This window comes from Peromyscus californicus, unplaced genomic scaffold (assembly GCF_007827085.1).
Source record: "Peromyscus californicus insignis strain IS unplaced genomic scaffold, ASM782708v3 Scaffold_13__1_contigs__length_99412109, whole genome shotgun sequence".
NCBI lineage: Eukaryota > Metazoa > Chordata > Mammalia > Rodentia > Cricetidae > Peromyscus > Peromyscus californicus.
Genome location: NW_026294424.1, coordinates 4747988 through 4771388, shown reverse-complemented (window position 1 = coordinate 4771388; position 23401 = coordinate 4747988). Strand labels below are relative to the sequence as shown.

Here is a 23401-nt window from a genome sequence, read left to right as displayed (position 1 = left end):
TCGAAGGAAATCAGGACAGGAACTCAAACAAGACAGAGACTTGGAAGCATGAACTGATGCAGAGGCCATGGAGGGTGCTGCTTACTGGCTTGCTCCCCATGGCTTGCTCAGCCCACTTTCTTATAGAACACAGGACCACAGTAACTTGGTCTGTTGATCAAAAGTTTTAGGTCAATAAGATTATAATTACTTAGACTTGTAGGTCTAGGTTAAAATCATTTGGAGGTTTTTTAATTCTCTAAGATGCCCAGGGATGGCTCCACCCACAATGGTCCCTCCCCCATCAATCACTAATTAAGAAAATGCCTTACAGTAGGATCTTAAGAAAGCATTTCCTCAATTAAGGTTCCCTCCTTTCAGATAACTCTAGTTTGTGTGTCAAGTTGACATAAGATGAGCCAGCACACAAATGAAAGTCTGGAGAAAAAGAAAGGCTAAGCAGTGGAAAGGAGGAACTATCTACCAATTTTCCCAGCAGCAGAGGAGGAATCATTCTGAGTAGAAACCAACAAAGAAACTTCAGAGTCTAGTTTTGCATTATAGGTCAAATGGACATAACAGATATCTATAGAACATTCCATCCAACAGAATACTCATTCTTTTTAGCATCTCATGGAACTTTCTCTAAAATAAGTCACATTTTAAGCTATCAAACAAGTCTTAAAATATTAAATAATCAAAATAATTTCTTGAATAATGTCACATCATGTTAGAATAAAATAAGAAACTGATAGCATGAGAAACTACACAAATATGCAGAGAATATATACTATACTCTTGAATAGATAGTAGGCAACTGGAGAACTCAAGAAGACTAAAGAGTTCCTAGAATCAAATGAAAATTAAATCACACCTTATTAGAATCTTAGTGCTCATATTAAAAGATCAGAGAAATCTCAAATAAACTATTTAATAATGTACCTCAAGGTACATTAAATAAGGACAAGTCAAGTCCAAAAGCAATAGATGAAAAGAAATAATAAAATGAAGTGGGAACTAAAAGAACAATATGAAATATCATCAAAATAGTTGATTTAAAAAAATAAACAAGATTGACAAGTCCTTAGCCAAACAAATCAAAAGAAATGAGAAGAAGACCAAAATTAATAAAATTAAAGATGAAGAGGGGGGATTTCTATAAGTTCCAGAGGATCATTAGGGAATAATTTGAAAACTTATACCCCCAGACACTGGAAACTTTAGAAGAAGTAGTGGATAAATTCCTAAATACATACAACCCACCCAAAGAAACCTAAAGGGATATAAACAAACAAATCCATAAGAAGCAATAAGATTGAGACAGTAATATAGACTCTCCCACCTAAGAAAAACTCAAGGAGGAGGGTGGCTGGAGAGATGGCTTAATGGGTAAGAGTGCTTCATATACAAGCATGAGGAACTGAATCTAATTCCCAGCATCCACATAAAAGCTGGGTGTGCAGACAGGTGGATCCTGGGAGCTCTCTGGTCAGCCAACCGAGCAGAAGTGCTGAGCTTCCTGGTTCAGTGAGAAACGCTGTCTCAGGGCACTAAGTTCAAGAATTATAGAAGAAGACACTTGGTGTCTTCTTCTGGCCCACACACTTGCACATTGGCATGTATATACCATGTAATACTTACCAAATACACAAAGAAAAAAAAAAAAAGAAAAGCCCAAGATAGGTTGAATTCATTGTAGAATTTTGCCAAACCTTTAAAAAAGAGTTAACCAATGCTTCTCAATCTATTCTAGAAATTAGAAAGGGAACTAGTAATGCAAAATTCATTTTGTGAAGCTAGTATTACTTTGATACTGAAGCCAGATTAAGAGCCTAGCAAAAACAACAACAAACTACAGGTTCTCTGATGAACACAGGCACAAAAATTCCATAAAATATTTGCAAACCAAGTTGAACAACACATTGAAATATCATGCTCCATGACCAAGTTGGCTTCATTTTAGGGATACAAAGATTGTACATATAACAAATAAAAATCACATGGTTATGCCAATAGATACAGAAAGGGTCTTTGACAAGGCTCAAGATATCTTTATGATAAAAGCTCTCAAGAAACTAGAAACAGAAAAAGCATATCTCAGTATAATAAAGGCCATATATGAAAACCTATAGCTAATATTACACTAAAATCAGAATAAGACAAGGGTGCCTATAACCACAACTCTTCATCAGTATATTGCCTACAGTCTTACTTGGATTATTAAGACAAAAAGAAAGAAAGAAAAAGAAAAAGTAAACAAATAGAAACACAAAAAGTCAAATTATCCCTTTGCCATGTGACTACTTGTCTGCCATTTGGCTGCTTGCTGACCTCCATGCCTAACTCAAAAGGCATGGCTTTCTCTCTTTCTCTTCTCTGTCTCCCTTCTTCCGACAGCTTTTGAGATTTCCAGCTTATCTGCTCTGTTTTCTTCTAAACACTAACAAAATTGTCCTTGAACTAAAAACAACAGCAACAACAACAAACAAAAAGCAAAACTGGGCCAAGGAGATACCTCAACGGATGAAAGCACTTGTTACACAAGCCTGACAGCCTGAGGGAGAGACCCCAGAAGCTACATAAAAAGTCAGATTCAGAAACTAGAGCAATGCCTCAGTGCCTAAGAGTGACTGCTGCTCTTACAAGGGACTCAAGTTCAGTTTCTAGCATGCACTTGAGTGGCTCATAATTGCCTGAAACTTCAGCTCCATTGGATCCAACTTTCTCTCCAGGCTTCCACAGGCACCTACAGTCATGTACGAGACACACAAATTTGTACATACACAAATACACATTCTCTCTCTCTCTCTCTCTCTCTCTCTCTCTCTCTCTCTCTCTCTCTCTCTCTCTCTTTCTCTCTCTCTCACACACACACACACACACACACACACACACACACACACACTTAAAAAGAGCAAAATTGCACCAAATTGTCCTTTGCCAGGCCAGCCAGATGTTCCTGGAGAGCAGCTACCTGCCCATCTCTTGGTGCACAGCCAGGAGCATAACCTTGGGTGGAAGCACCTTGTCTACAGGGTCTCCTGTCAGCATAGAAGGAAGCCTGTACCTGGTGAAGATACATCAGCATGTCAGAAAAATAAGGACGCTAGACTCTTACCATGGCCTCTGATGTGGACAGCTGGTTCTGCAGCCCAGTTCTGGGAAGATGCTTCCTCTGACTCAATAGGTGCAGCTTCAACTTGCCAAAGAGGATCTTCAACAAAAGCAGTGCACATGTATGAAAAAAGATGCAAATTTGAGAAAATGAACATAACCATCACAGTTATAGCTACTGGCCTGAAGGCATACACTGAAAAGAGTAAAAGAGGCTTAGCTCCTCATTTATAAGGACTTTGACTTAGTGTATCTCAAAATGTTCATTACTTGTGAGAACATGAATAACATATCACTTCAGACAACATTATAAATTCAGAATAAAGCATCTTTTTAATTCATGAATAAGACAATTTTTTGAAAGGACAAAACTTAACATTACCAGCCAGGTATGGTGGCCCTCGGCTGTAATCTCAGTACTTTGGAAGATGAGGCAGAAGGACTGTCATGGGTTCGAGTAAGCATACAGCCTGGGTTGCTGAGTGAGTTCTAGGCAAGCCTGGGCTACTGAATGCAAATAAGTGAAATTGAGCCTTACCTCACGAAGCTGATTATTACTCATTATGAGAAACTGTTCTCCTGCAACAAAATGGGCTTCTTGCTCCAGTTCCTTGAGGCGAGCCTGAAAAATTGAAACATTATCATTCACAGATTTTATGATTTAAAATAATTCAATCTGCTCATCAAGTAACTCTCAACAAAAGCCCTTAATGGAATAAAAAGTCATCTATAACTTACCAAAATGAACATTTAAAAGCACACATATGACTTGTGGTGGAATTTTCAGGCTCATAAATCACCTTTTCCTAAATATAGCAGAAACTTAAAGAAGCAAAAATAAAAGTACACCAAAATGAGGGAGGGAAAGAATGTTTTTCAGGAATATTAGAACCAGGAAAGGGATCCAGCTCTAGAAGACAGAAGACAGAAATAGATCAAGATATTCTTTAAGTCAATAAGAAGAAATATAAACATGAGTAAAAAATTGAGATGAAGGGCTGGCAATAGGTAACAGCACAAGCTTGGTAACCTGAGCTACACCCTTGGAATTCACATGGTGGAAGGAGAACTGACTCCCCAAAATTGTCCTCTGACCTACACACACACACACACACACACACACACACACACACACACACACAAAACACTTTAGAGATTTGGGCAGATTGTTTTCAAAGAGAAACTAATAGCCAATAATGATAGAAAAGCAATTCACTTCATCAGTAATCAGAAAAACAAACCAAATTCATGCCTGGTTTATGATAGTTGCAACCTTCAAACAGCCAGATGCTTCTTGACTGGGACAGATGTCACCCATGGCAGAGCATACAGACTGTGTGATAGCATCAAGGCTAAGATACAGAAGACTGAGAGGTTGTATACAAACTATTGATTTACTCACAGTTCAATAATAAGCTAAACTATACTGTTTAGGCACTGAAATAGAGAACACATAAATAATAACAAGAATGAATTGTCTTCCAAGGCAGGGTAGTGGTTACTTTTAGAAGCAGAACACAGTTTCTGTCAGGAAAAGCACATAAAGCTGTGGATATCTCATGCTTTGACCTGGGTGATGGATACCAGAGTTATCGTTTATGTAATTTAGATGGAATTAAAAATATTTTTCATTCATCTTTATGCATCTTTCCATATTTTTCATTCTTTAGGAAATTTACCAATTCCTTGAATGAACTGTAGGGAGCAAATGTCCACACAAGAAAAAGTCTAACTTAGTCTAGCCCTTGAGGGCCTGTTGTGGGATATTTTAATCACTCTGTGACACTCCAGACCATCAATAAAGTTTACTTTGAATCAGGGGGCAGAGCCAGTGACTAGCTGGCCAGAATTAGCCATAAAAAAACCAGCAATTTTTGAAAATCATTTAGAGTCCATAATTTAATTGATCTCTATTGATTTGTACTTTTTTGTGGCAGAATTTTCTGTAAACCTATCTTATATCCTAAATAATTAATAGAATCTCCTCTTTGTATTTTTTTCAGGAGCAATTTGTAATCCCCAACAAGGAAAATTTCTCTTTACCCCATTAAACATTTTTTCTAAAGTATCTGCATCTGAATCAGCCAGTACAATATCATCCATATAATGGTAAATTACAGATTGAGGAAACTGTTTACAAATTAGTTCTAATGGCTGTTGTACGAAATATTGACATAAGGTGGCAGCTATTTGACATTCCTTTTGGAAGAATTTTCCAATGGTACCTTTTAACAGACTGGAATGTGTTTAAGTAGACACTGTGAAGGCAAATTTTTCTCTATCCTGTTCTTGTAAAGGTATAGTAAAAAAGCAGTCTTTTAAATCAATTACTATAATAGACCATTTCTTGGGAAATAAGGCAAGGGAAGTTAAGGCTTTAAAGAGCCCATTGGCTGAATCACCTTATTTATGGTTCTTAAATCTGTTAACATTTTCCATTTTCCAGATTTCTTTTTAATGACAAATATAGGAGAATTCTAAGGACTGGTGGATTCTTAAATATGCTGAACATTTAGCTGCTCCTGAACTAACTATTCTAGTGTCTGTAATTTTTCTTATGTCAAAGGCCATTGTTCCACCCACACAGGTTTGTCAGTTAACCATTTTAAAGGTAGGGCTGTTGGTATCTTTGAAAGACCAACAGCTGTTGTGTTTTGTTTATGTACAACTGGAACAGTCTGTGACTGTTCTTGATAATACCTTTTAACATTTCTTTCAGACGCATTCTTTATTTTATGGTTTATTTCTGAGATTGGATGAATGTTAATGTGTGTTTTCCATTGCTGCAACAAATCACATCTCCATAAATTCATTGCTATGTTAGCCACCTATGGTTTCAATTTTCCTATCTGTCCTTCTGGCCCTATACATTTGACCCATCTTGTACTTCATTTTATCTGAGATAAAGTTCCAATCCCAAGGAGAACAATTACTTCCTGAAGAGGCCAATCTGGATGCCAAGATTTTGGTGAAATTATTGTTAATTCTGCACTTGTGTCTACCAAACCCTCAATTTCAATGCCATTTATTTGTATACATTAGCTTTGGTCAACGATCATTTGCCAAAATACTTGTCTCCTGGTCTCTCCTGAACTTTTTGTCATATCTATTGAAGCTGTTCTGTCTTTGTTTACATCCAAAGCAGTGTGGTTTTTAACAACAGGTAATCAGTTTTTTAATTGCTCTGGGAATGAGTTTCTCTGATACTGACAGGGAATGATTGAACCAAATTTGATATTGGAGCCTGTGGGAGGCCCCTCAAAACCGATGGCAAAGGGTTACCTTGCCTGTCCCTTGTTGATCTGCATTCATTAGTCCAATGCTGGCCTTTGTCATACCTTCTGCATACTCCAGAAGTCTGCTGCCTTCTGTTTGGATTATCTCTAGAAAAAACATTGTTTCTAGAAACACCTTACCTACAATACCTATGGTGATATATTGTGTACCCTAATAAAATTTGCCTGAAGATCAGAGAACAGAACAAGCCACCAGATTAAACATAGATGCCAGGCAGTGGTGGCATACACCTTTAATCCTAGCACTCAGGAGGCAGAGATCCATCTGGATCTCTGTGAGTTCAAAGCCACCCTGGACTACATGAGATTGATTCAGTCTAAGAGAGAAACAGAGCCAGGCAGTGGTGGCACACACCTTACTTGTGTGTCACATGCCTTTAATCCCAGCACTTGGGAATCACATGCCTTTAATCCTAGCACTATGAAGGAAGTAATATGGCTGGGTGGAGAAAGGTATATAAAACATGAGGAGACAGGAACTAAAGCTTTTTCAGGCTGAGGAATCCTAGAGGTAACAGGTGGTTGTGACTTGTACCTCTGTCTCTCTGATCTTTCAGCATTTACCCCAATATCAGGCTCTGGGTTTTTTATGAAAAGATCATTTAACATTCATGTTACAAATACCTTTTCAAATGATGTTGTTTACCACAATTATATCATCTGACATTTTGATTTTTCTTGAAATTTTTAGAAATCACTTTTCCTATCCAAGTGTCATCATAAGTGTGAGATCCAATATCAGCTGTATTTTGGGTCCATTCATCTATGGGTGCTGATCTTCCCTTTAAGGGTCTAATAACACTTTTGCATTGTGAATTAGCATTTTCAAAAGCCAAAGATTCAATTAATATTTGTCTAACTTCTGGATCTGATATCATTCTATTTACAGCTGAAGTCAATCTTTGTAAAAAAAAAAATCAATGAAGACTTCTTTTGGGCCTCATATAATTTTAGTAAATGACTCAGTCCTCTTTCCTGATTCTTCAACCCTGTCACAAGCATCCAAAGCTGCTATATGTCATAGAGCCAAAGTGTGATCATCAAATGTAAACTGTCTTTGCAAATCAGCATACTGATACATTTGAGAAGCTGGTCTTGGGAAATTTCAATACTTCTAGCCCTATTTTGTTGTTCTATAATCCTAGCTCCCTCTCTCCACCATGTTTTCCATTGTAATTGAGGACCAGCTTCCAATATTGCTATAGCTAAATCTTTCCATTTTAGTGGAATAATTCTGTTCTGAGTTGCCCATAAATTTAACATCTGCTTCACAAAGGGTGAATGCATACCATATGAAATGACTGCTTCCTTAAATCTCTTCAAATCTAACATTTCAACAGGATCTCAGTTAACTTCTGCATAGCCTTGGGGGTACCTATCATCTGGCGGTCATTCTTATATGGTAAATGGATAAATTAAGGTTGGTTTTCTTTCTTTTTTATTTTTTTTAAATTTTTATTTGTTTATTGTGTATACAGTGTTCTGTCTGCACTTCTCCCTGCAGGCCAGAGGAGGGCACCAGATCTCATTACAGATGGTTGTGAGCCACCATGTGGTTGCTGGGAATTGAACTCAGGACCTCTGGAAGAGCAGGTAGTACTCTTAACCTCTGAGCCATCTCTCCAGCCGAAGGTTGGTTTTCTAATAACCTTGGGCCGCTCCTCTTCAGTTTCATAATGCAACAGTGCAATAGGTTCTGCTCTAAATTCCTCTGTGTCTAAGTATTTTTCTTATTTTCATTGGTAGTATTTCTAAGGCTCGTACCTTATCAGCACTAAGTTTTTCTAAGGCTTGTTTCTTATTAATAGGAAGTCCTACTAAGGCTTGTATCTTATCAATAGTAAGGCTTTCTAAAGCTTATATTTTAATCAGTCAAATTTTCATCTTTGGCACAGTTATTAAACCACTTTTTTAAGGATAAAATATGAATTACCAAACTGACAGTAATTACAATTGGCATTATGTCAATCCCAGCTAAGTGGTTTATCCCCTCATTTATTTTTTCCATATGCAAGTCATCCACAGTAGCACTATACAGTCCCAACTCCCTGCATTGTGATAGTCCCAAGTCTTAAAATGGGAAAGATTTTTTAAATGTTATTTAACTCTCTCCTCAAGGACTTCCCAAGTGTCTTACCAAGTCTGCTGACTTCTCAGTTTGTCCTCAGCAACAGCACCATAAGCAGAGGGTTTGAGCCCCTCCTGTGATTTCCAAGCACAAGCCTACTTTCTGGAGTCCTGTGAGTAACTCTTGGAGAGGCTCAGGCAGTGACTGCGGTGGTGCTGGCTGGCATGACTTCTCCATCTGTGTGGTCATGCCACATGCTGGAGTGCCAAATGTAGTTTTTCTGTTAGCTTAGAGGCTGCACCTGAATCTACTGATATTTTAATAATCATCTGCACTCTCATGGCCCCACAGTCAGTGCTCTGCAGGTCACTCAGGCCACAGCCTTGCAGGGCTTCCGGTCCCACGGCTTGGTTTATGAAGGTTTAAATTAAGTCTCTATCATTCTATTTACTAACAAAGACTTGGAAGTCAGATGTGGGGCTGAAAACCTGCTAGATCAAAGAAGTTGAGAAACAATCAGTTGACCATCCTTTTTGGCCAGAGACATTGCAAAAGACATGTCTCTTTCCTCATCCCAGAACCAAAAGGGAAGCTCAAACTCTAGTCCCTACCCTTTCCTTCCTGTGTGTCTTCTCTATCCAAATTGCTGGCTTCTCTATGGCTAATTCCGGTCAGCTAGTCGCTGGCTCCATTCCCTGATTCAAGGTAAACTTTATTGACAGTTTGGAGTGTCATAGTGCAATCAAAATATCCCACAACAATGGCCAACTGAAGACCGCCCCCAATACACACACACACACACACACACACACACACACACACACACACACACACACACACACACACACAGAGAGAGAGTAGGTGCAATGCTTGTCCCCCCACTACATGAGTGCATGTCTTAGTCACTGTTCTGTTGCTGTGAAGAGCATGGCCAAGGCATCTCTTACAAAAGAAAGCATTCAATGTGGCCTTTTTTTGTTTGTTTGTTTTGTTTTGTTTTACAGGTTTTCTCTGTGTAGCTCTGGCTGTCCTGAATTCACTCTGTTGATCAGGCTGGCCTGGAACTCAGAGATTTGCCTGCCTCTCTACCTCCTAAGTGTTGGGACTAAAGGCTGTGCCATCATCACTTGGTTAAGAGTTCTACTCTTTTTTTTGTTTTGTTTTGTTTTGTTTTGTTTTGTTTTTCGAGACAGGGTTTCTCTGTGTAGCTTTGCGCCTTTCCTGGGACTCACTTGGTAGCCCAGGCTGGCCTCGAACTCACAGAGATCCGCCTGGCTCTGCCTCCCGAGTGCTGGGATTAAAGGCGTGCGCCACCACCGCCCGGGCAAGAGTTCTACTCTTGAACCACAGGCCAAGCCATGAGACACTGGGCTTGGCATGGGCTTCTGAATCTCAAAGCCCACCTCCAGTGACACACTTCCTCCAACAAGGCCATAACTTCTAATCCTTCTAATCCTTTAAAATAGTTCCACTCCCTGTGACTAAGCATTTAAACATATGCCCCTATTGGGAGGACTTTTATTCAAACCACTACATTCCCCTCCATGGCTCCCATAGGCTTATAGCCATATCATAACGCAAAAATGCATTCAGTCCAACCTCAAAAGTTCCCATAGTCTATCATAATCTCAACACTGTTTAAAAGTCCAAAATTCAAAGTCTCTAAGACGCATGGAAATTTCTTTTTTTTTTTTTCCTTTTTGGTTTTTTGAGACAGGGTTTCTCTGTGTAGCTTTGGAGCGTGTCCTGGATTTTGCTCTGTAGACCAGGCTGGCCTCAAACTCACAGAGATCTGCCTGGCTCTGCCTCCTGAGTTCTGGGATTAAAGGCATGCACTACCACCTCCTGGCTCATGAAAATTTCTTAACTGTTACCTTCTGTTAAATCAAAATAAAAAAGCAGATCACATACTACTGTTGTGCCCAGGTTGCAAGACCCCCAAGCAAGACCGCCACAGAGCCAATATCCAATGCAAGCACACAGAGGTTTTTAATAACAAAACAAGCAGGCTTGGTCCTTGTCCAGCATCCGACACAGCGGGTGGAGGAGAATGCCCCGAGCACTCATTTGAAGGGGTTTATATAGGAAAGGTTTACATGCAGCTTGGGATTGGACGAGGGGTTAGGGGTGAGGTAGTTCTTTGAAGTTACTGGCTGAACTATAAGCATGAGGTTACTGATGGCTAACAGGATTCAGGGTATCTATAGAGACAATTTTTTTTACTCCCTATGTCCTGCTTTTGTTGAACCCAGGATATATACATTCAGATTTATTGTTCCAGTCCTACTCTCTTATAAGTTCAATTTCTGGTCAGCTGAGCCCATTACTCTCCATATCTTGTTTTGCCAAGTCCAGGACACATAGATTTATTGTCCCAGCCTTATACGTTCAACTTGTGGTCACTTCTAAAACTGCTGGTCAGCAAATACCTTTGGAGGAGGGGAGGGGGAAGTGTCTCTCAAGATGGCTACTGATTTTCCCCTTTCACCACCAATATACAATGGCACAGAATATACATTAGCATTCCAAGAGGGAGGAAAAGGAGCATAGTGAGGAAATACTGGACTAGAGCAAGACTGAAAACCAGCAGGACAAACTCCAAATTCTGCATCTTCATGTCTGACATCAAAGTGCTCTTCAGATCTACAACTCCTTTTAGCTTTGTTGACTACAACATACTTCTCTCTCTTGGGCTGGTTCCACACTCACTCTGCAACTCAGTTTGGCTGGTATCCCATGACTCTGGCATCTCCAACATCTTGTGGTCTCTAACACAATCCAGGCTTCACCTTCACAGCTTCAAGTAATGGCCTCTATGAAGGCACACTCCCTGAAACATGTCTGGCCTCAATGGCTTTCCTTAGCTATGGATGAAGATTCTACAACCCCTTCTTGTATCCTTGATTCTAAAGCCAGAAACACATGGCTGTTTCTAAAGTTGCCAAGTTCTACTGCTTTCTGGGGCTGGAACTTTGCCCCCTTGCTCATTTACAGTTGCATCAGCTTTCTGATGTTGATGGTTTCCTTTACAGCTTAAGCTTTTCTTTATTTCCTGTTTATAAGTTGGAAGTTTAGCTGTATAGGGTCTTGCCCTGAGGTCACCATTCCCTTATTTCATTTAGCATCAGGCTTTTCTTAAGCTTTTTTAACTCCTTGGACACAGGAATTGGTTCCAACATCACCTTTCGTGGTATTTTTTTCTCCTCACATTGTATATTTTATATTTCTCTTTGTCCAGTTTTCTCCTTTTCCTTATATGTAAGAGTGATTACTAGCCAGGTGGTGGTGGCACATGCCTTTAATCCCAGCACTTGGGAGGCAGGGGTAGGTGGATCTCCATGAGTTCAAGGCCAGCTTGGTCTACAAAGTAAGTTCCAGGATAGCCAGGACTTTTATACAGAGAAACCCTGTCCCGAAAAACCAAAAAAAAAAAAAGAATTACTAATAACCACATGATACAGTGTCAATACTAGATTGTCTTGAATTCTTTTCTGCCAATGCCAATAATCCAAAACACTTCAATTTAGCCTCAGGCAGATTTTTAGGGCAAGAGCAAAAAGCAGCCACATTCTTTACCAAAATATCACAAGAATGATTTCTAGGCTACTTGCTAATATTCTTCCCCTCTAAAACCTGGAGCTCAGCTGTTAAAATTTGCATCGCTCTCACCACTACTATATCCCATGCTCCTACTAGAAGGGCCCAGTAAACCCTACTTCAAGTGTTCAACCACTTTTCTAGTCCAAAGTCTTCCATATTCCTCCAAACAAAAAGCATGATCAGCCTGTCACACAATACTCAAGTCCCTGGCACTAACTTCTGTCTTAGTCATATTGCTGTGAAGAGACACCATGAGCAAGGCAAATCTTTTTTTTTTTAATATTTATTTATTTATTATGTATATAGTATTCTGCCTGCATATGTCCTTGCAGGCCAGCAGAGGGCACCAGATCTCATTACGGGTGGTTGTAAGACACCATGTGGTTGCTCGGGATTGAACTCAGGACCTCTGGAAGAGCAGTCAGTGCTCTTAACCTCTGAGCCATTTCTCTAGTAAATCTTATATAAGAAAGCATTTAACTGGGGGCTTGCTTACAGTTTCAGAGGTTAGACCATTATTATCATGGTGAGGAGCATGGTGGCACACAGGCAGACATGGTGCTGGAGAAGTAGCTGAGAGTTCTGCATCCTGATCCATAGGTCAAGAGAGACACTGGGCTTGGCATGGGCTTTTGAAACTTCAAATCCAACCCCTAGTGACACACTTCCTCTAACAAGGCCACACTTCCTAGTCCTTCTAATCCTTTCCAATAGTGCCATTTCCTGGTAACTAAGCTTCAAATATGTAAGCCTATTGGGGTCGTTCTTATTCAAACTACTACAGTGCAATAGGTGTCAATGGGCTGCAAACCCTTCAACACATGGTCTTCTCCTCAAGGAGTCTAGGAGAAGGATGAACAGTATTAACAATACTCTAGGGCCAATAGGGAAGGGAAGAAAATCAGAATCTAAGGAGAGCAATAACTATTACAAATTCTGAAATAAAGCTTACCCCAAGGAGTGCCGAAGTCCTTTCCATTTCTTCTTTGTCAACTGGAATCTTATGGTTTTCCATCACTGTGAGTCAAAATCAAAAGCAGATCATATTTTCATTGTATTAATCAATCCTTTTCAGTAGACTGAGGAGCCCCACTCTCTAATGACCTAATGATAGCAATGTTCATTTACTCAGGCCTCATTGTAAGTCAATCTCTGTTTTGTTAGGAAACAGAAGCAATGAAAGAACTGGCCTGCTGGGGAATACAGTCTAGTGACAGAGCACTTGCCCAGCACAAGCCAGGTCCTGGGTTTAGTCCAGAGGTGGGAAGGATGTGGGATTGCACTGGGTCCAGCCTGGCCCTTTGTATACTATGAGTGGAGAGTCATTCCTGGCCCTGAAGCAGGACCTAGTCAGAGGCAAAAATGGGCAAAATCCCTGGAGAGTGCTTAAAGGGAGGGTCTCAAGCGCTAGGAGAAAAGAGCTGGAGCAGAGAACTGGAGGATTAGCCTGAAGTTGAGATAACACAGGTGGGTAAATGTTAATGAGACCTCCTTCTGGCTAGACAGAAAAGGAGGGGGTTTCCATGGCTAGATGCCAGGCCTTCAAGTCCTTCTATACCAGGAGGTGATGTAGCCCATATCCTCTTGTTGCAGAAGAGAAAATAATGTGATAGCAACCTCTTTGGATGAAATACAGTACCCACTCTATTATAGACTAGAGAAGATTCATTCCTAAACAATGTAAAGATTCTCTAGAAAGTTAACTATACTTTGTTTTTATGGTAACTCACCTGCCAAAATTGGTATCAAAGGAAGTTCCAAAGTACAAAATAGTTGCCATAAGCCATAATCCTGTTTCATGAAAGAAATAATATCAATATGGCTTTGAATTATTATCTGCATTTTGTTGAAAAGCTACTTGACTTTGTTGTGTAAGGATTAAAGTGACCCCTGTCTGAAGTGGTTCCTCCCACTAGCTTCATACTTTTTACATTTTATTTATTTTTATTTTATGTGCATTGGTGTTTTGCCTGCAAGTAGGTCTGTGTAAGAATGTTGGATTCCATAGAATTGGAGGTACAGACAGTTGTGAGCCACCGTGTGGGTGCTGGGAATTGAACCCGAGCCCTCTGAAAGAGCAGCAAGTGCTCTTAACTGCCAAGCCACCTCTCCAGCCTCTTCATTCTTTTTAATAAAATTCTTATTTCTTTTACAGAGAATATTTTACTACTATCTGAATATCTGGTAGAGATATTCTGAAATTTCACAAGACCTTTGCTTTCTTACTTTGAGGAGGAGTATTTGCATGATTTTACTCTTCCATTTTAACTACAGAATGGTTCACTGAACTCCAATTATTTTACCTATTCTTCATCAATCTTGCATTGGCTCTACAGACTAGGCAGGAGTGTTGGAATCTTTATATTAGGCCACCTGTTTTTTTTTTTTTTCTTTTTTTGTTTTTTTTTTGAGACAGGGTTTCTCTGTGTAGCTTTGCGCCTTTCCTGGAACTCACATGGTAGTCCAGGCTGGCCTCGAACTCACAGAGATCCTCCTGGCTCTGCCTCCCGAGTGCTGGGATTAAAGGCGTGCGCCACCACCGCCCGGCCTAGGCCACCTGTTTTAAGAGCATGAAATCCTTCCTCTATTATTCATATCGCTTTCAATGTTATTTATTTATTTATAGACCCCTATTTATACACAGGGTGTCAGGTAGTCCAGTCTGGACTTAAACTCTCTATGTAGATAAGGCTGCCCTTGACCTTCTAACTGCCTCCACTTCCTAAGTGCTGGGATACAGGCCATGTCCATCACATCGGATTTTCCATGATGCTTATTGGAGTTTTTCCTATATTCATTCTTTTCTGCTGTTATCTAAGAGTGCTGGGCCTCACTTTCTAGTTTTCCTCAATTTCTCTGTCTGTTCCTGCACCCTAAGGTAGACTGATCCTCTTTAGGACACATCACCTGAGCTCCTCCTCAACCTTCAGACAGTTTTCCTGTTTGGGCATATGTCCCAGGGCAGGAGAAGAGAGAAGCAGCTTGCATTAGTGCCCAGGAATGGAAAAGTCTCCAGCTATAGCCTGTCCTTGGAAGCATCTCATCTTTCCAGTCTCTGTGGTGATATATTGTGTATCCTAATAAAATTTACCTGAAGATCAGAGAACAGAACAAGCCACCAGATTAAATATAGAGGCCAGGCAGTGGTGGCACACACCTTTAATCCTAGCACTTAGGAGGCAGAGATCTGTCTGGATCTCTGAGTTTAAAGCCACCCTGGACTATATGAGATTGACTCAGTCTAGGAGAGAAAACAGAGCCAGGCAGTGGTAGCATACACCTTTAATCCCTGTACTGGGCAGCACACACACCTTTAATCCCAGGAAATGATGACTGGGCAAAGGAAGGTATATAAGACATGAAGAGACAGGTACTAAAAGCTTTTCAGCAGAAGCATCCCTTTCAGCTAGAGGCTTTTTCAGCTGAAGCCTTTTCGACTGAGGAAGCTCATTTGGCTAGAGGCCTATCGGCTGAGACTTTTTCATGTGGAGGAGTTGGTGAGGTAAGAGGTGGTGGCTGTGGCTTGCTCTGCTTCTCTGACCTTTCAGCTTTCACCCCAATATCTGGCCCCGGGGTTTTTATTAAAAGACGCATCAACATTCAAACAAGTCTCCTTCCCTTTGCCTCAGGACATAGTCTCTTTTCCTTCAGTTCTTCTCAGTTGTTCTTCCATTGGCTACAGCTTCCTATTAAAAATCTAACTGAAACAAGTTGGGTCATTTGGTTGCTAACCAAAGCAAACCCTTGGTATCAGAAACACTCTAGTTAATTGTGAGGCTTTGCAACAATTGTTTTCAATATACAGAACACATTTTAAAACCACAGGCATTATCTTTTTAGTCTTTCCTTTTCTGAGTGAGGCACAGATTAATTTGGCCTTAGGAAAACATCTCACTTCATATTCAAAACACTAAGTGTGAGTGTGAGTATGGGTAAAAATGAAAATACAGGCTTTTATAGCCAGAAATTACAGTATAAAAATGCCTTGCCTTCAACTTGGAACAGAGATCCATCGTGAGGTCGTAGAGTATCCTCAGGTTCACACACACATTCTGACTCTTTAAAATAAATACATTAAAATTCAGATGAACTTAGCAGCAATTCTCATCATAGTCTAGGAACTGATATCACTTACAAAAGTGTTTCTAGTGACATGGTAAGATGCTCCTGACAAGGTCTCTAAGAGAAAAGTACCTCCATTGTGCAATTTAGGCTGTCCACAGGGAGACACTTCCTCAGGCCATCAATTTGTGCCTTCATTGTGCGATAGAAAAACAGAGCTCTCAATTCCAGTTGCAATGATTAAATGATTGACAGAGCCAGAACAAGGATTCTCAGATCCCACAGCCTCTCCTCTCTGCTCTGTCACACAGCAACCACTTGATGGGTGCTACATTCCACACTAACCTATCCATTAACACCCTAGGACAGGTAAACTGAAAAGCCACAAACATGTTCAAAGGACAGAGAGGGGAGGTGGGATAAGAGGCAGCCCCTCAACAGTCTATGGCCTTCCTAACAGGGATCTTCACGACCTTCTACTCAACATCCCACTCTGCCAAAGAACCCCAAACTCTGGACTGCTCAGATTTATCTCTGCTAAATCCTCATATTAGAAGAAATTCAAGGTATGTGACTGCTAGTTAGATATATGCTAGCATGCTTCTTCAGTCATTTCCTGATCTTGGCTTGAAGAAGCCTAACAACATTGGTGGAGCAATGCCAGTATCAATCCCTGTTTGACAAGACTTCTGTTACCTCACTTCTGCCTAATCAGGAGTTCAACCCCCATTTGAATCTGGAATTCCCCTACTTCCATCCTTTACTCCTTAAAACCCCTGCAATAACTAAGCTCAATGCTCTCCCTAATCCAACACTGTGTCGGAATGGGCAGAGAGCCCAAGCTCGAGCTTGCAATAAAGGCTCTTTGCTTTTGAATATTAACTCAGACTCCTGGTAATCTCTGGGGGGCTCATGATGCAGGCACAACAGGCTCTCCCATGAACAATTCAAGAGATATGAGGCAGAAGACCACATCTATGCCACCACCTAGAACAATGCCACATGGCTTTCTGCAGCTTTTTCAACTCCAAAGTGATTACAAGCTTCTACTTGGAACCATTCTATGACAGGCCTGTTCCCTGGCATGACACAGCCCCCTGAGAGCCCTAGGAACCTGGATCCCAAAGCCTCCTTTCTCCTTCCCAAACTGCCCTGTTGTCCCCTCTAAGAAGCTAATTTTCTAGGAGGCCTTGCCGTCTCCATGCCATTCCTTCTATCTGAGCTCCCCTCCATTCTGAGCAACTCAAATCACCTCTTCAGAGTGATACAGAAGCAGATCCCATAGACTAAAGACCCAACTTCAATCTCTTAACTCTCATGCACTGCAAGGCTCTACATAGCCACATCTTGCCAATAACCATGATTGGAATTGCACTTGAAGCTGCCTCTTATCCTCATGAGGCAAGGACAAGGGACCTGAGGAACAGAGAACAGGAGATATGGAGCTGGCTCAACAGCATCACTAAGAATCTGGGCCAGCCTGCATTAGAGGAACACACCCTCTATAGCTGATTTTCATTCCATGCAGCCATCTTACCCCTGAATCATATGTGGGAATGGTAAGAAGAAACTAGACTTAGTCATAAATCCCAAATGAACAATGGCATCAATTACACCCTGGACAAGATGAGTGAACAGTAGCATTGCACATATAGTATGTGAACTGGGACAGGTAGACAATTTCTTGTAGTTATATCAGCTTCTGTTTGGAGAATCTTTGCCTGGTAGAGTAGGACTAGAGAGGGAAGAGGGATACAAGTTCTAAAACTGAATCTTGGCTCCTATATTGCCACTGTCCCCAGGCTGCCAGAACCACAGATTCCCATTCTTGTAAGAACTATATCTTCTCTGATTCTGCAATCTATTTCATGACCTTCTGGTATACCTCTTTTTAAATTCAAGGATACAGTGTTTCTGGTATTTAGAGTCTATCTCTATGGGACACAGATACTCTACACATGGTAGTTAAGAAGATGAAGGGTAGAGTGTGCAGGCTCTCACATCTGCTATGCCTTTGGCCATCTGAATGCTCACCTGCAGTGTTCCACCATGTGGCTGAGTGGAGGGTTCTGACCATGACCACACTGCTCCCCTACACCTCTCCTTCAGGATAGGTAGCTCCTGAAGACCAGGGGCAGCCCCAGCATAAGAGGACTTGGAAAAACTCACCTCGTCCTCTCCACGTAGACTGAGGTGCCTGTCATAGGAAGTCAGTCAACAAGAACATGTCACCAGTGCTAAAGAGTTACAAAAGGACAGTTCTCTGCTCACAGAGGAGGTGCTACTGACACTGGAGAATTCATAGAAAAATTACACTGTAAATGAGACTTCCCAGGATATCTTCTTCTGACTTTATTCATTGACCTCTACCAGAAACACTTCAGCCAAAAGGATGTGGATGGGACAAATGAAATGAAAACGGGTGCTAGCAGTATTCTTGTTACTACTAGATTATCTATGAAGTAGAAAAAGTCAGGGTTGTATTAAGGTAGATAGAACCTCATCTTAAACATCTTACCACAATATTTCTTGAGGTATCACCACATGTACTGCTTGGGTTGACTATGATGGACTTTTCTAGGTGTTTTGCCACTAAATCTTCAAATGAAGGTGCAGTGTCATTAGGATCTATGAGCCATGAAGCAACTCTGGGATCTAGTCCTACAAAACCTGCAACTGTAGAGGAAAAGGTCACTTAGTATTCCCTCAAATCACAAACAATTGTTGTTTTCCAAATATGAAACACAAATGACTGAGAAACAAAGAAATGTTCAACATCCTTAGCCATTAGGGAAATGAAAATTAAAACCACTTTGAGATTTCATCTTATCCCAGTCAGAATGTCCACCATCAATAGAACAAACAAGAGCACAGCTGGCAAGGATGATGGCAAAGGAGAACACTTAATCATTGCTGTGGGAATACAAATTGGTACAGTCACTGTGGAAATAAGTATGAAGTTTTTTCAGGAAGCTGGGAATAGATCTACCTCAAGGTCCAGCTATATCACTCTTGGGCATATACCCAAAGGACTCACATTTTACTACAGAAATACTTGATTAATCATGTTCATTGCTGCTCTATTCATAATTGCCAGAAATTGTCCATTAATTGATAGATAGATAGATAATGAAAATGTGGTATATTTACACAATGGAATATTATTCAGCTGTTAAGAAAAAATGAATTTTTTCTGCAGGTAAATGGATGGAGCTAGAGAAAAAAATCCTGAGTGAGATAACCTAGACCCAAAATAGACAACTATTACATGTTTTCTCTTATATGTAGATATTAAGCTTTTAAGCCTTTGATATGTGTGCTAAAATTTAAATAACCACAGAAGTTAGGTATCTAATAAGGGACCAGGGAGATGGAGATGATCTTCCAAGTAAGGGAAAATAGAATGCAGTGTTATGGGGAGACAGAGGGGAACTAGAATAGAAGGATTAAAAAGGAAGGAAAATGAGAGATCAGGGTAAAGGAGGAAATATGAGAGAGACAAGTAACACTAAAGGCCTTTGAAAAGCCGCAGGGAAACCTACTACTATAGAAGCTTTCTAATATATACATACAAGAAAAGAATCTAAATAGAATCATCATAATGGGGTAGACAAGGTCCCAACTAGATTTTTTTTTTTTTCGAGACTGGGTTTCTCTGTGTAACAGCCCTAGCTACCCTGGAATTCGCTTTGTAGGCCAGGCTGGCCTCAAACTCACAGAAATCCATCCTGCCTACCCTCCCAAGTACTGGGATTAAAGGCATGCACCACTGTTGTCCAGCCCAAATAGATTTCTTATGTCACCAAGTAAAATTTCCAATGCTAGGAATGGGTAACATATTTTTGAGTTGTTGGTCAAAGCAGTCCCATGGAACCCCTCAAACATCATAGGCTATTGCCAAGGCTGTTGATCGCTTTCCACAATGAGATGGTAAGGCCCTATTGTTGAAGACAACATTTATTTATGTTACCGAACATGGAGAAGTCAAGTTGGTGCCAAACTAGAAGCTTAACCTCTACTGTATTCATGGTACTGGAAAGTATTCTGTACTCTACCAAAGGATAAAGCCAATCATCAATATCACCCAACTACAAACACTGTTACCTACAACAGTGACATGCCTATAAGGTTTTCTGTTTTGGTTTGGTTTGTTTGTTTTTGTTTTTCAAAACAGTTTCTCTGTGTAGTCTTAGCTGTCCTGAAACTCACTCTGTAGAACAGGCTGGCCTTGAACTCACAGAGACTCGCCTGCCTCTGCTTCCCAAGTGCTGGAATTAAAGGCTTGTACCACTGCCGCCCAACAACCTGACTATAAGCTATTCTGGTACAATAGTGGCACAAAAGTTGTGAGAGTAACCAACCACTTTTTGATTGGATTTAAGGCCCAGTCCATGAGATGGAATCCATACCTGACACTACTAAAGTGCTAACAACCTGAAACTAGATAGGACATTGGCCTGGTGGGAAACTTATTATTCTGCTAAAGGAACTTGGCAATAAAATGACTCCTAATATTGGTATAACCATAGATCACTGTCTCACTAAATACTAATCAGAGAAGCATCTTCATGCAATAGATAAGAATTAACAGAGAGACCCGCAATTGGACAATGTACAAAGAGTGAGAGATTTTGGAGCACTCAATCCTAAATGGGACATCTTCATCAAGCCCCTCCCCTCAGGGCTCAAGAATCTATGTGTAAGAGGAAGCAGAAAAAGCCAGGCGGTGGTGGCACACGCCTTTAATCCCAGCACTCGGGAGGCAGAGCCAGGCGGATCTCTGTGAGTTCGAGGCCAGCCTGGACTACCAAGTGAGTTCCAGGAAAGGCGCAAAGCTACACAGAGAAACCCTGTCTCGAAAAACCAAAAAAAAAAAAAAAAAAAAAAGAGGAAGCAGAAAGACTATCAAAACCAGAGGTGAGAGATGATTCCAAGGAAACTGTGTTATAGATACAACTGGACTTATGCACACATGAACTCAGAGACTGTGGCAGTATGCATAGGGCCTGCACAGGTTCAATCCAGACAGTATCCTACCACTGAGAGGGGGAAGTGGGCACAGGGCCCCATCCTAACCAAGAAGCTATCTGCAACTGATATCTGCTGGCAAAGGGTGAATCAGTTTTCTACAATGGAGTGTCACTGGGTATATCAACCACATTCTAGGGCAAGCCTCATGGGTAAGAGTAGTGGGCCAATAAAGAACCTATAGGGTATTTTTTTTTTGTGGACTTTTTGTTTCAATTTGTTTTGCAATTTTTTTAATAGTGGGGTTTTTTGTTTTTTTTGTTTTTTGGTTTTTTTTTTTGGTTTTTCGAGACAGGGTTTCTCTGTGTAGCTTTGCGCCTTTTCCTGGAACTCACTTGGTAGCCCAGGCTGGCCTCGAACTCACAGAGATCCGCCTGGCTCTGCCTCCCGAGTGCTGGGATTAAAGGCGTGCGCCACCACCGCCCGGCTTAATAGTGGGGTTTTTTAAACTTGTTTATTTTTATTTTGTATGCAATGGTGTCTTGCCTATATGTATGTCTGTGTGAGGGTGTTGTATCTCCTGGAACTGGAGTTTCAGAGAGCTGTGAGCAGCCATGCATATGCTGGGAATTGAACCTGGGTCCTCTGGAAGAGCAGCCAGTATTCTTAACCTCTGAGCCATCTCTCCAGACCCCGCAAATTTTTATCTGATAGGTTTTTGTTTATTTGTTTTGATTTTCATTTCTGTGGTTTTGTGAGATTTTTTTGAAAGAAGAGACGAGGAAAGATCTGGGAGGAGTTAGGGAAAGGAAACATAATCAAAATATATTATATAAAGAAATCAAATAAAAAGAAACAACCCCCCTGAAAGATTAATTTTCCAATGACTAATAATTTTTGCTATCCTCTCAAATTACAGAACTAAGTACCCCTAAATGACTATTATTTCTCAAGAATTTCTTTTTTTAAAAAAATGTAGTAAGTTAGCATGACAAGTTTTGTGCTTTGTAATTAGCAGACAAAAATAGTCACACTTAACTGCATATATAAAATGTGTTAATATCACATATGTTCTAAATAATCACTTGGTTATTGTCATAAAGTCTTGATTTAAGTGATTTTTCCAGTCATTGTCGAATTTCTGAGCTAGTGGCCTGTCAGATCTATCTTACCACAGTGAACAAGACTTTGTGAACACAAGAAAAAAAAGAATTTCTTTTTTTCTTTTTTGTGTGTATCTGCATGTGTGGTCTGTGTGTGCCTGTGCATGTGATGTGATGTGATGTGATGTGATGTGTGTGTGTGTGTGTGTGTGTGTGTGTGTGTGTGTGTGTGTGCAAGTGCATGCATGTAGATCCTGTGGCTGATGTCAGGAGTCTTCCCCAGGCATTCTCCATCTTATTTATTGAGACAAGGTATCTCAGTTGAACCCATAGTTCCTCAGTATGGCTCTCTAGCTGGCCAGCTTGTTGCAGAGATTCCATCTCCATCCTCTGAGTATACTGGAATGGTAGACATACCATCACACCTATCAGCATTTACATGGGGACTCTGGATCAGAACTTCAGTCCTCACACTCCCATAGTAAGCACTTTATCTACCGAGCTGTCTTGTGGGAAGGTGGCTCGATACACCCAGGTCCTACATGGCTGGTTGATAGGGGCATCACATCAAAGAAATAGAATCCAAATAGCTGAGAAAGGATAGGGAGTCCAAGCTCACTTGGAACACGAATCTCAATGAAGTCAGAAACCTGGTTTCAGGTCCCTGTTTTTCTCTCCCCACAACTGTTCTCTCCCAATTTGGGCTTTTCAGCCATTACAGGTGATAAAGCTTCTCTTCCACTTTCTCCCCTGTCTCTTGTCTCCCAGACCACTCATAATGCTTCACTATGGTCTCAAAATCATGCCTCCTGAGTCAAGGAATAGGGTAGGAGCTACCTGAGCTCACACAGTATCCTGTCACTGTGTCAGAGTAAGCAGGCAGTGTAGGCCAGGCAGTACAGTATTCCCTGACATAAGATAGTCCCATAAGACAACTAAAAACAAAAAGGCACTGACCTTTAAATAAAATTATAATCTTGGATCACATCACATTAAATGTCAGATTTCCTGGCATCCTTAAGTTATTATACTAGTCAGAGAGATTTATATTTACCACAGCAGCCAGTGTCAAAACTTCTCCATATTATGGCCAAGACAACCGATGTAGGCATATTTGGAACTTTCATTTTGGATGCTTGTGCCCCCAGGACAGCAATGTTCAACTTCACATGACACTGTCTGGTAACACTGACTGATCTCTGATGTTCCAA

General features: G+C 40.6%; 1 protein-coding gene across 7 annotated transcripts in view; it reads right to left on the bottom strand.

Moving 5' to 3' along the window:
* Nucleotides 1–23401, bottom strand: part of Poln (DNA polymerase nu) — a 152314-nt gene that overhangs the window by 92482 nt on the left and 36431 nt on the right. For 6 of the 7 annotated variants that reach the window (XM_052736194.1, XM_052736197.1, XM_052736196.1 and 3 more), the window contains 6 exons: nt 18638–18795; nt 16047–16115; nt 13788–13848; nt 13010–13074; nt 3632–3715; nt 3098–3193 (listed from right to left, as the gene is read on the bottom strand). In XM_052736194.1, the coding sequence (XP_052592154.1) occupies nt 3098–3193; nt 3632–3715; nt 13010–13074; nt 13788–13848; nt 16047–16115; nt 18638–18795 (533 nt within the window). The remainder of the gene's footprint in view (nt 1–3097; nt 3194–3631; nt 3716–13009; nt 13075–13787; nt 13849–16046; nt 16116–18637; nt 18796–23401) is intronic. The other variant, XM_052736195.1, reaches the window with a different exon arrangement.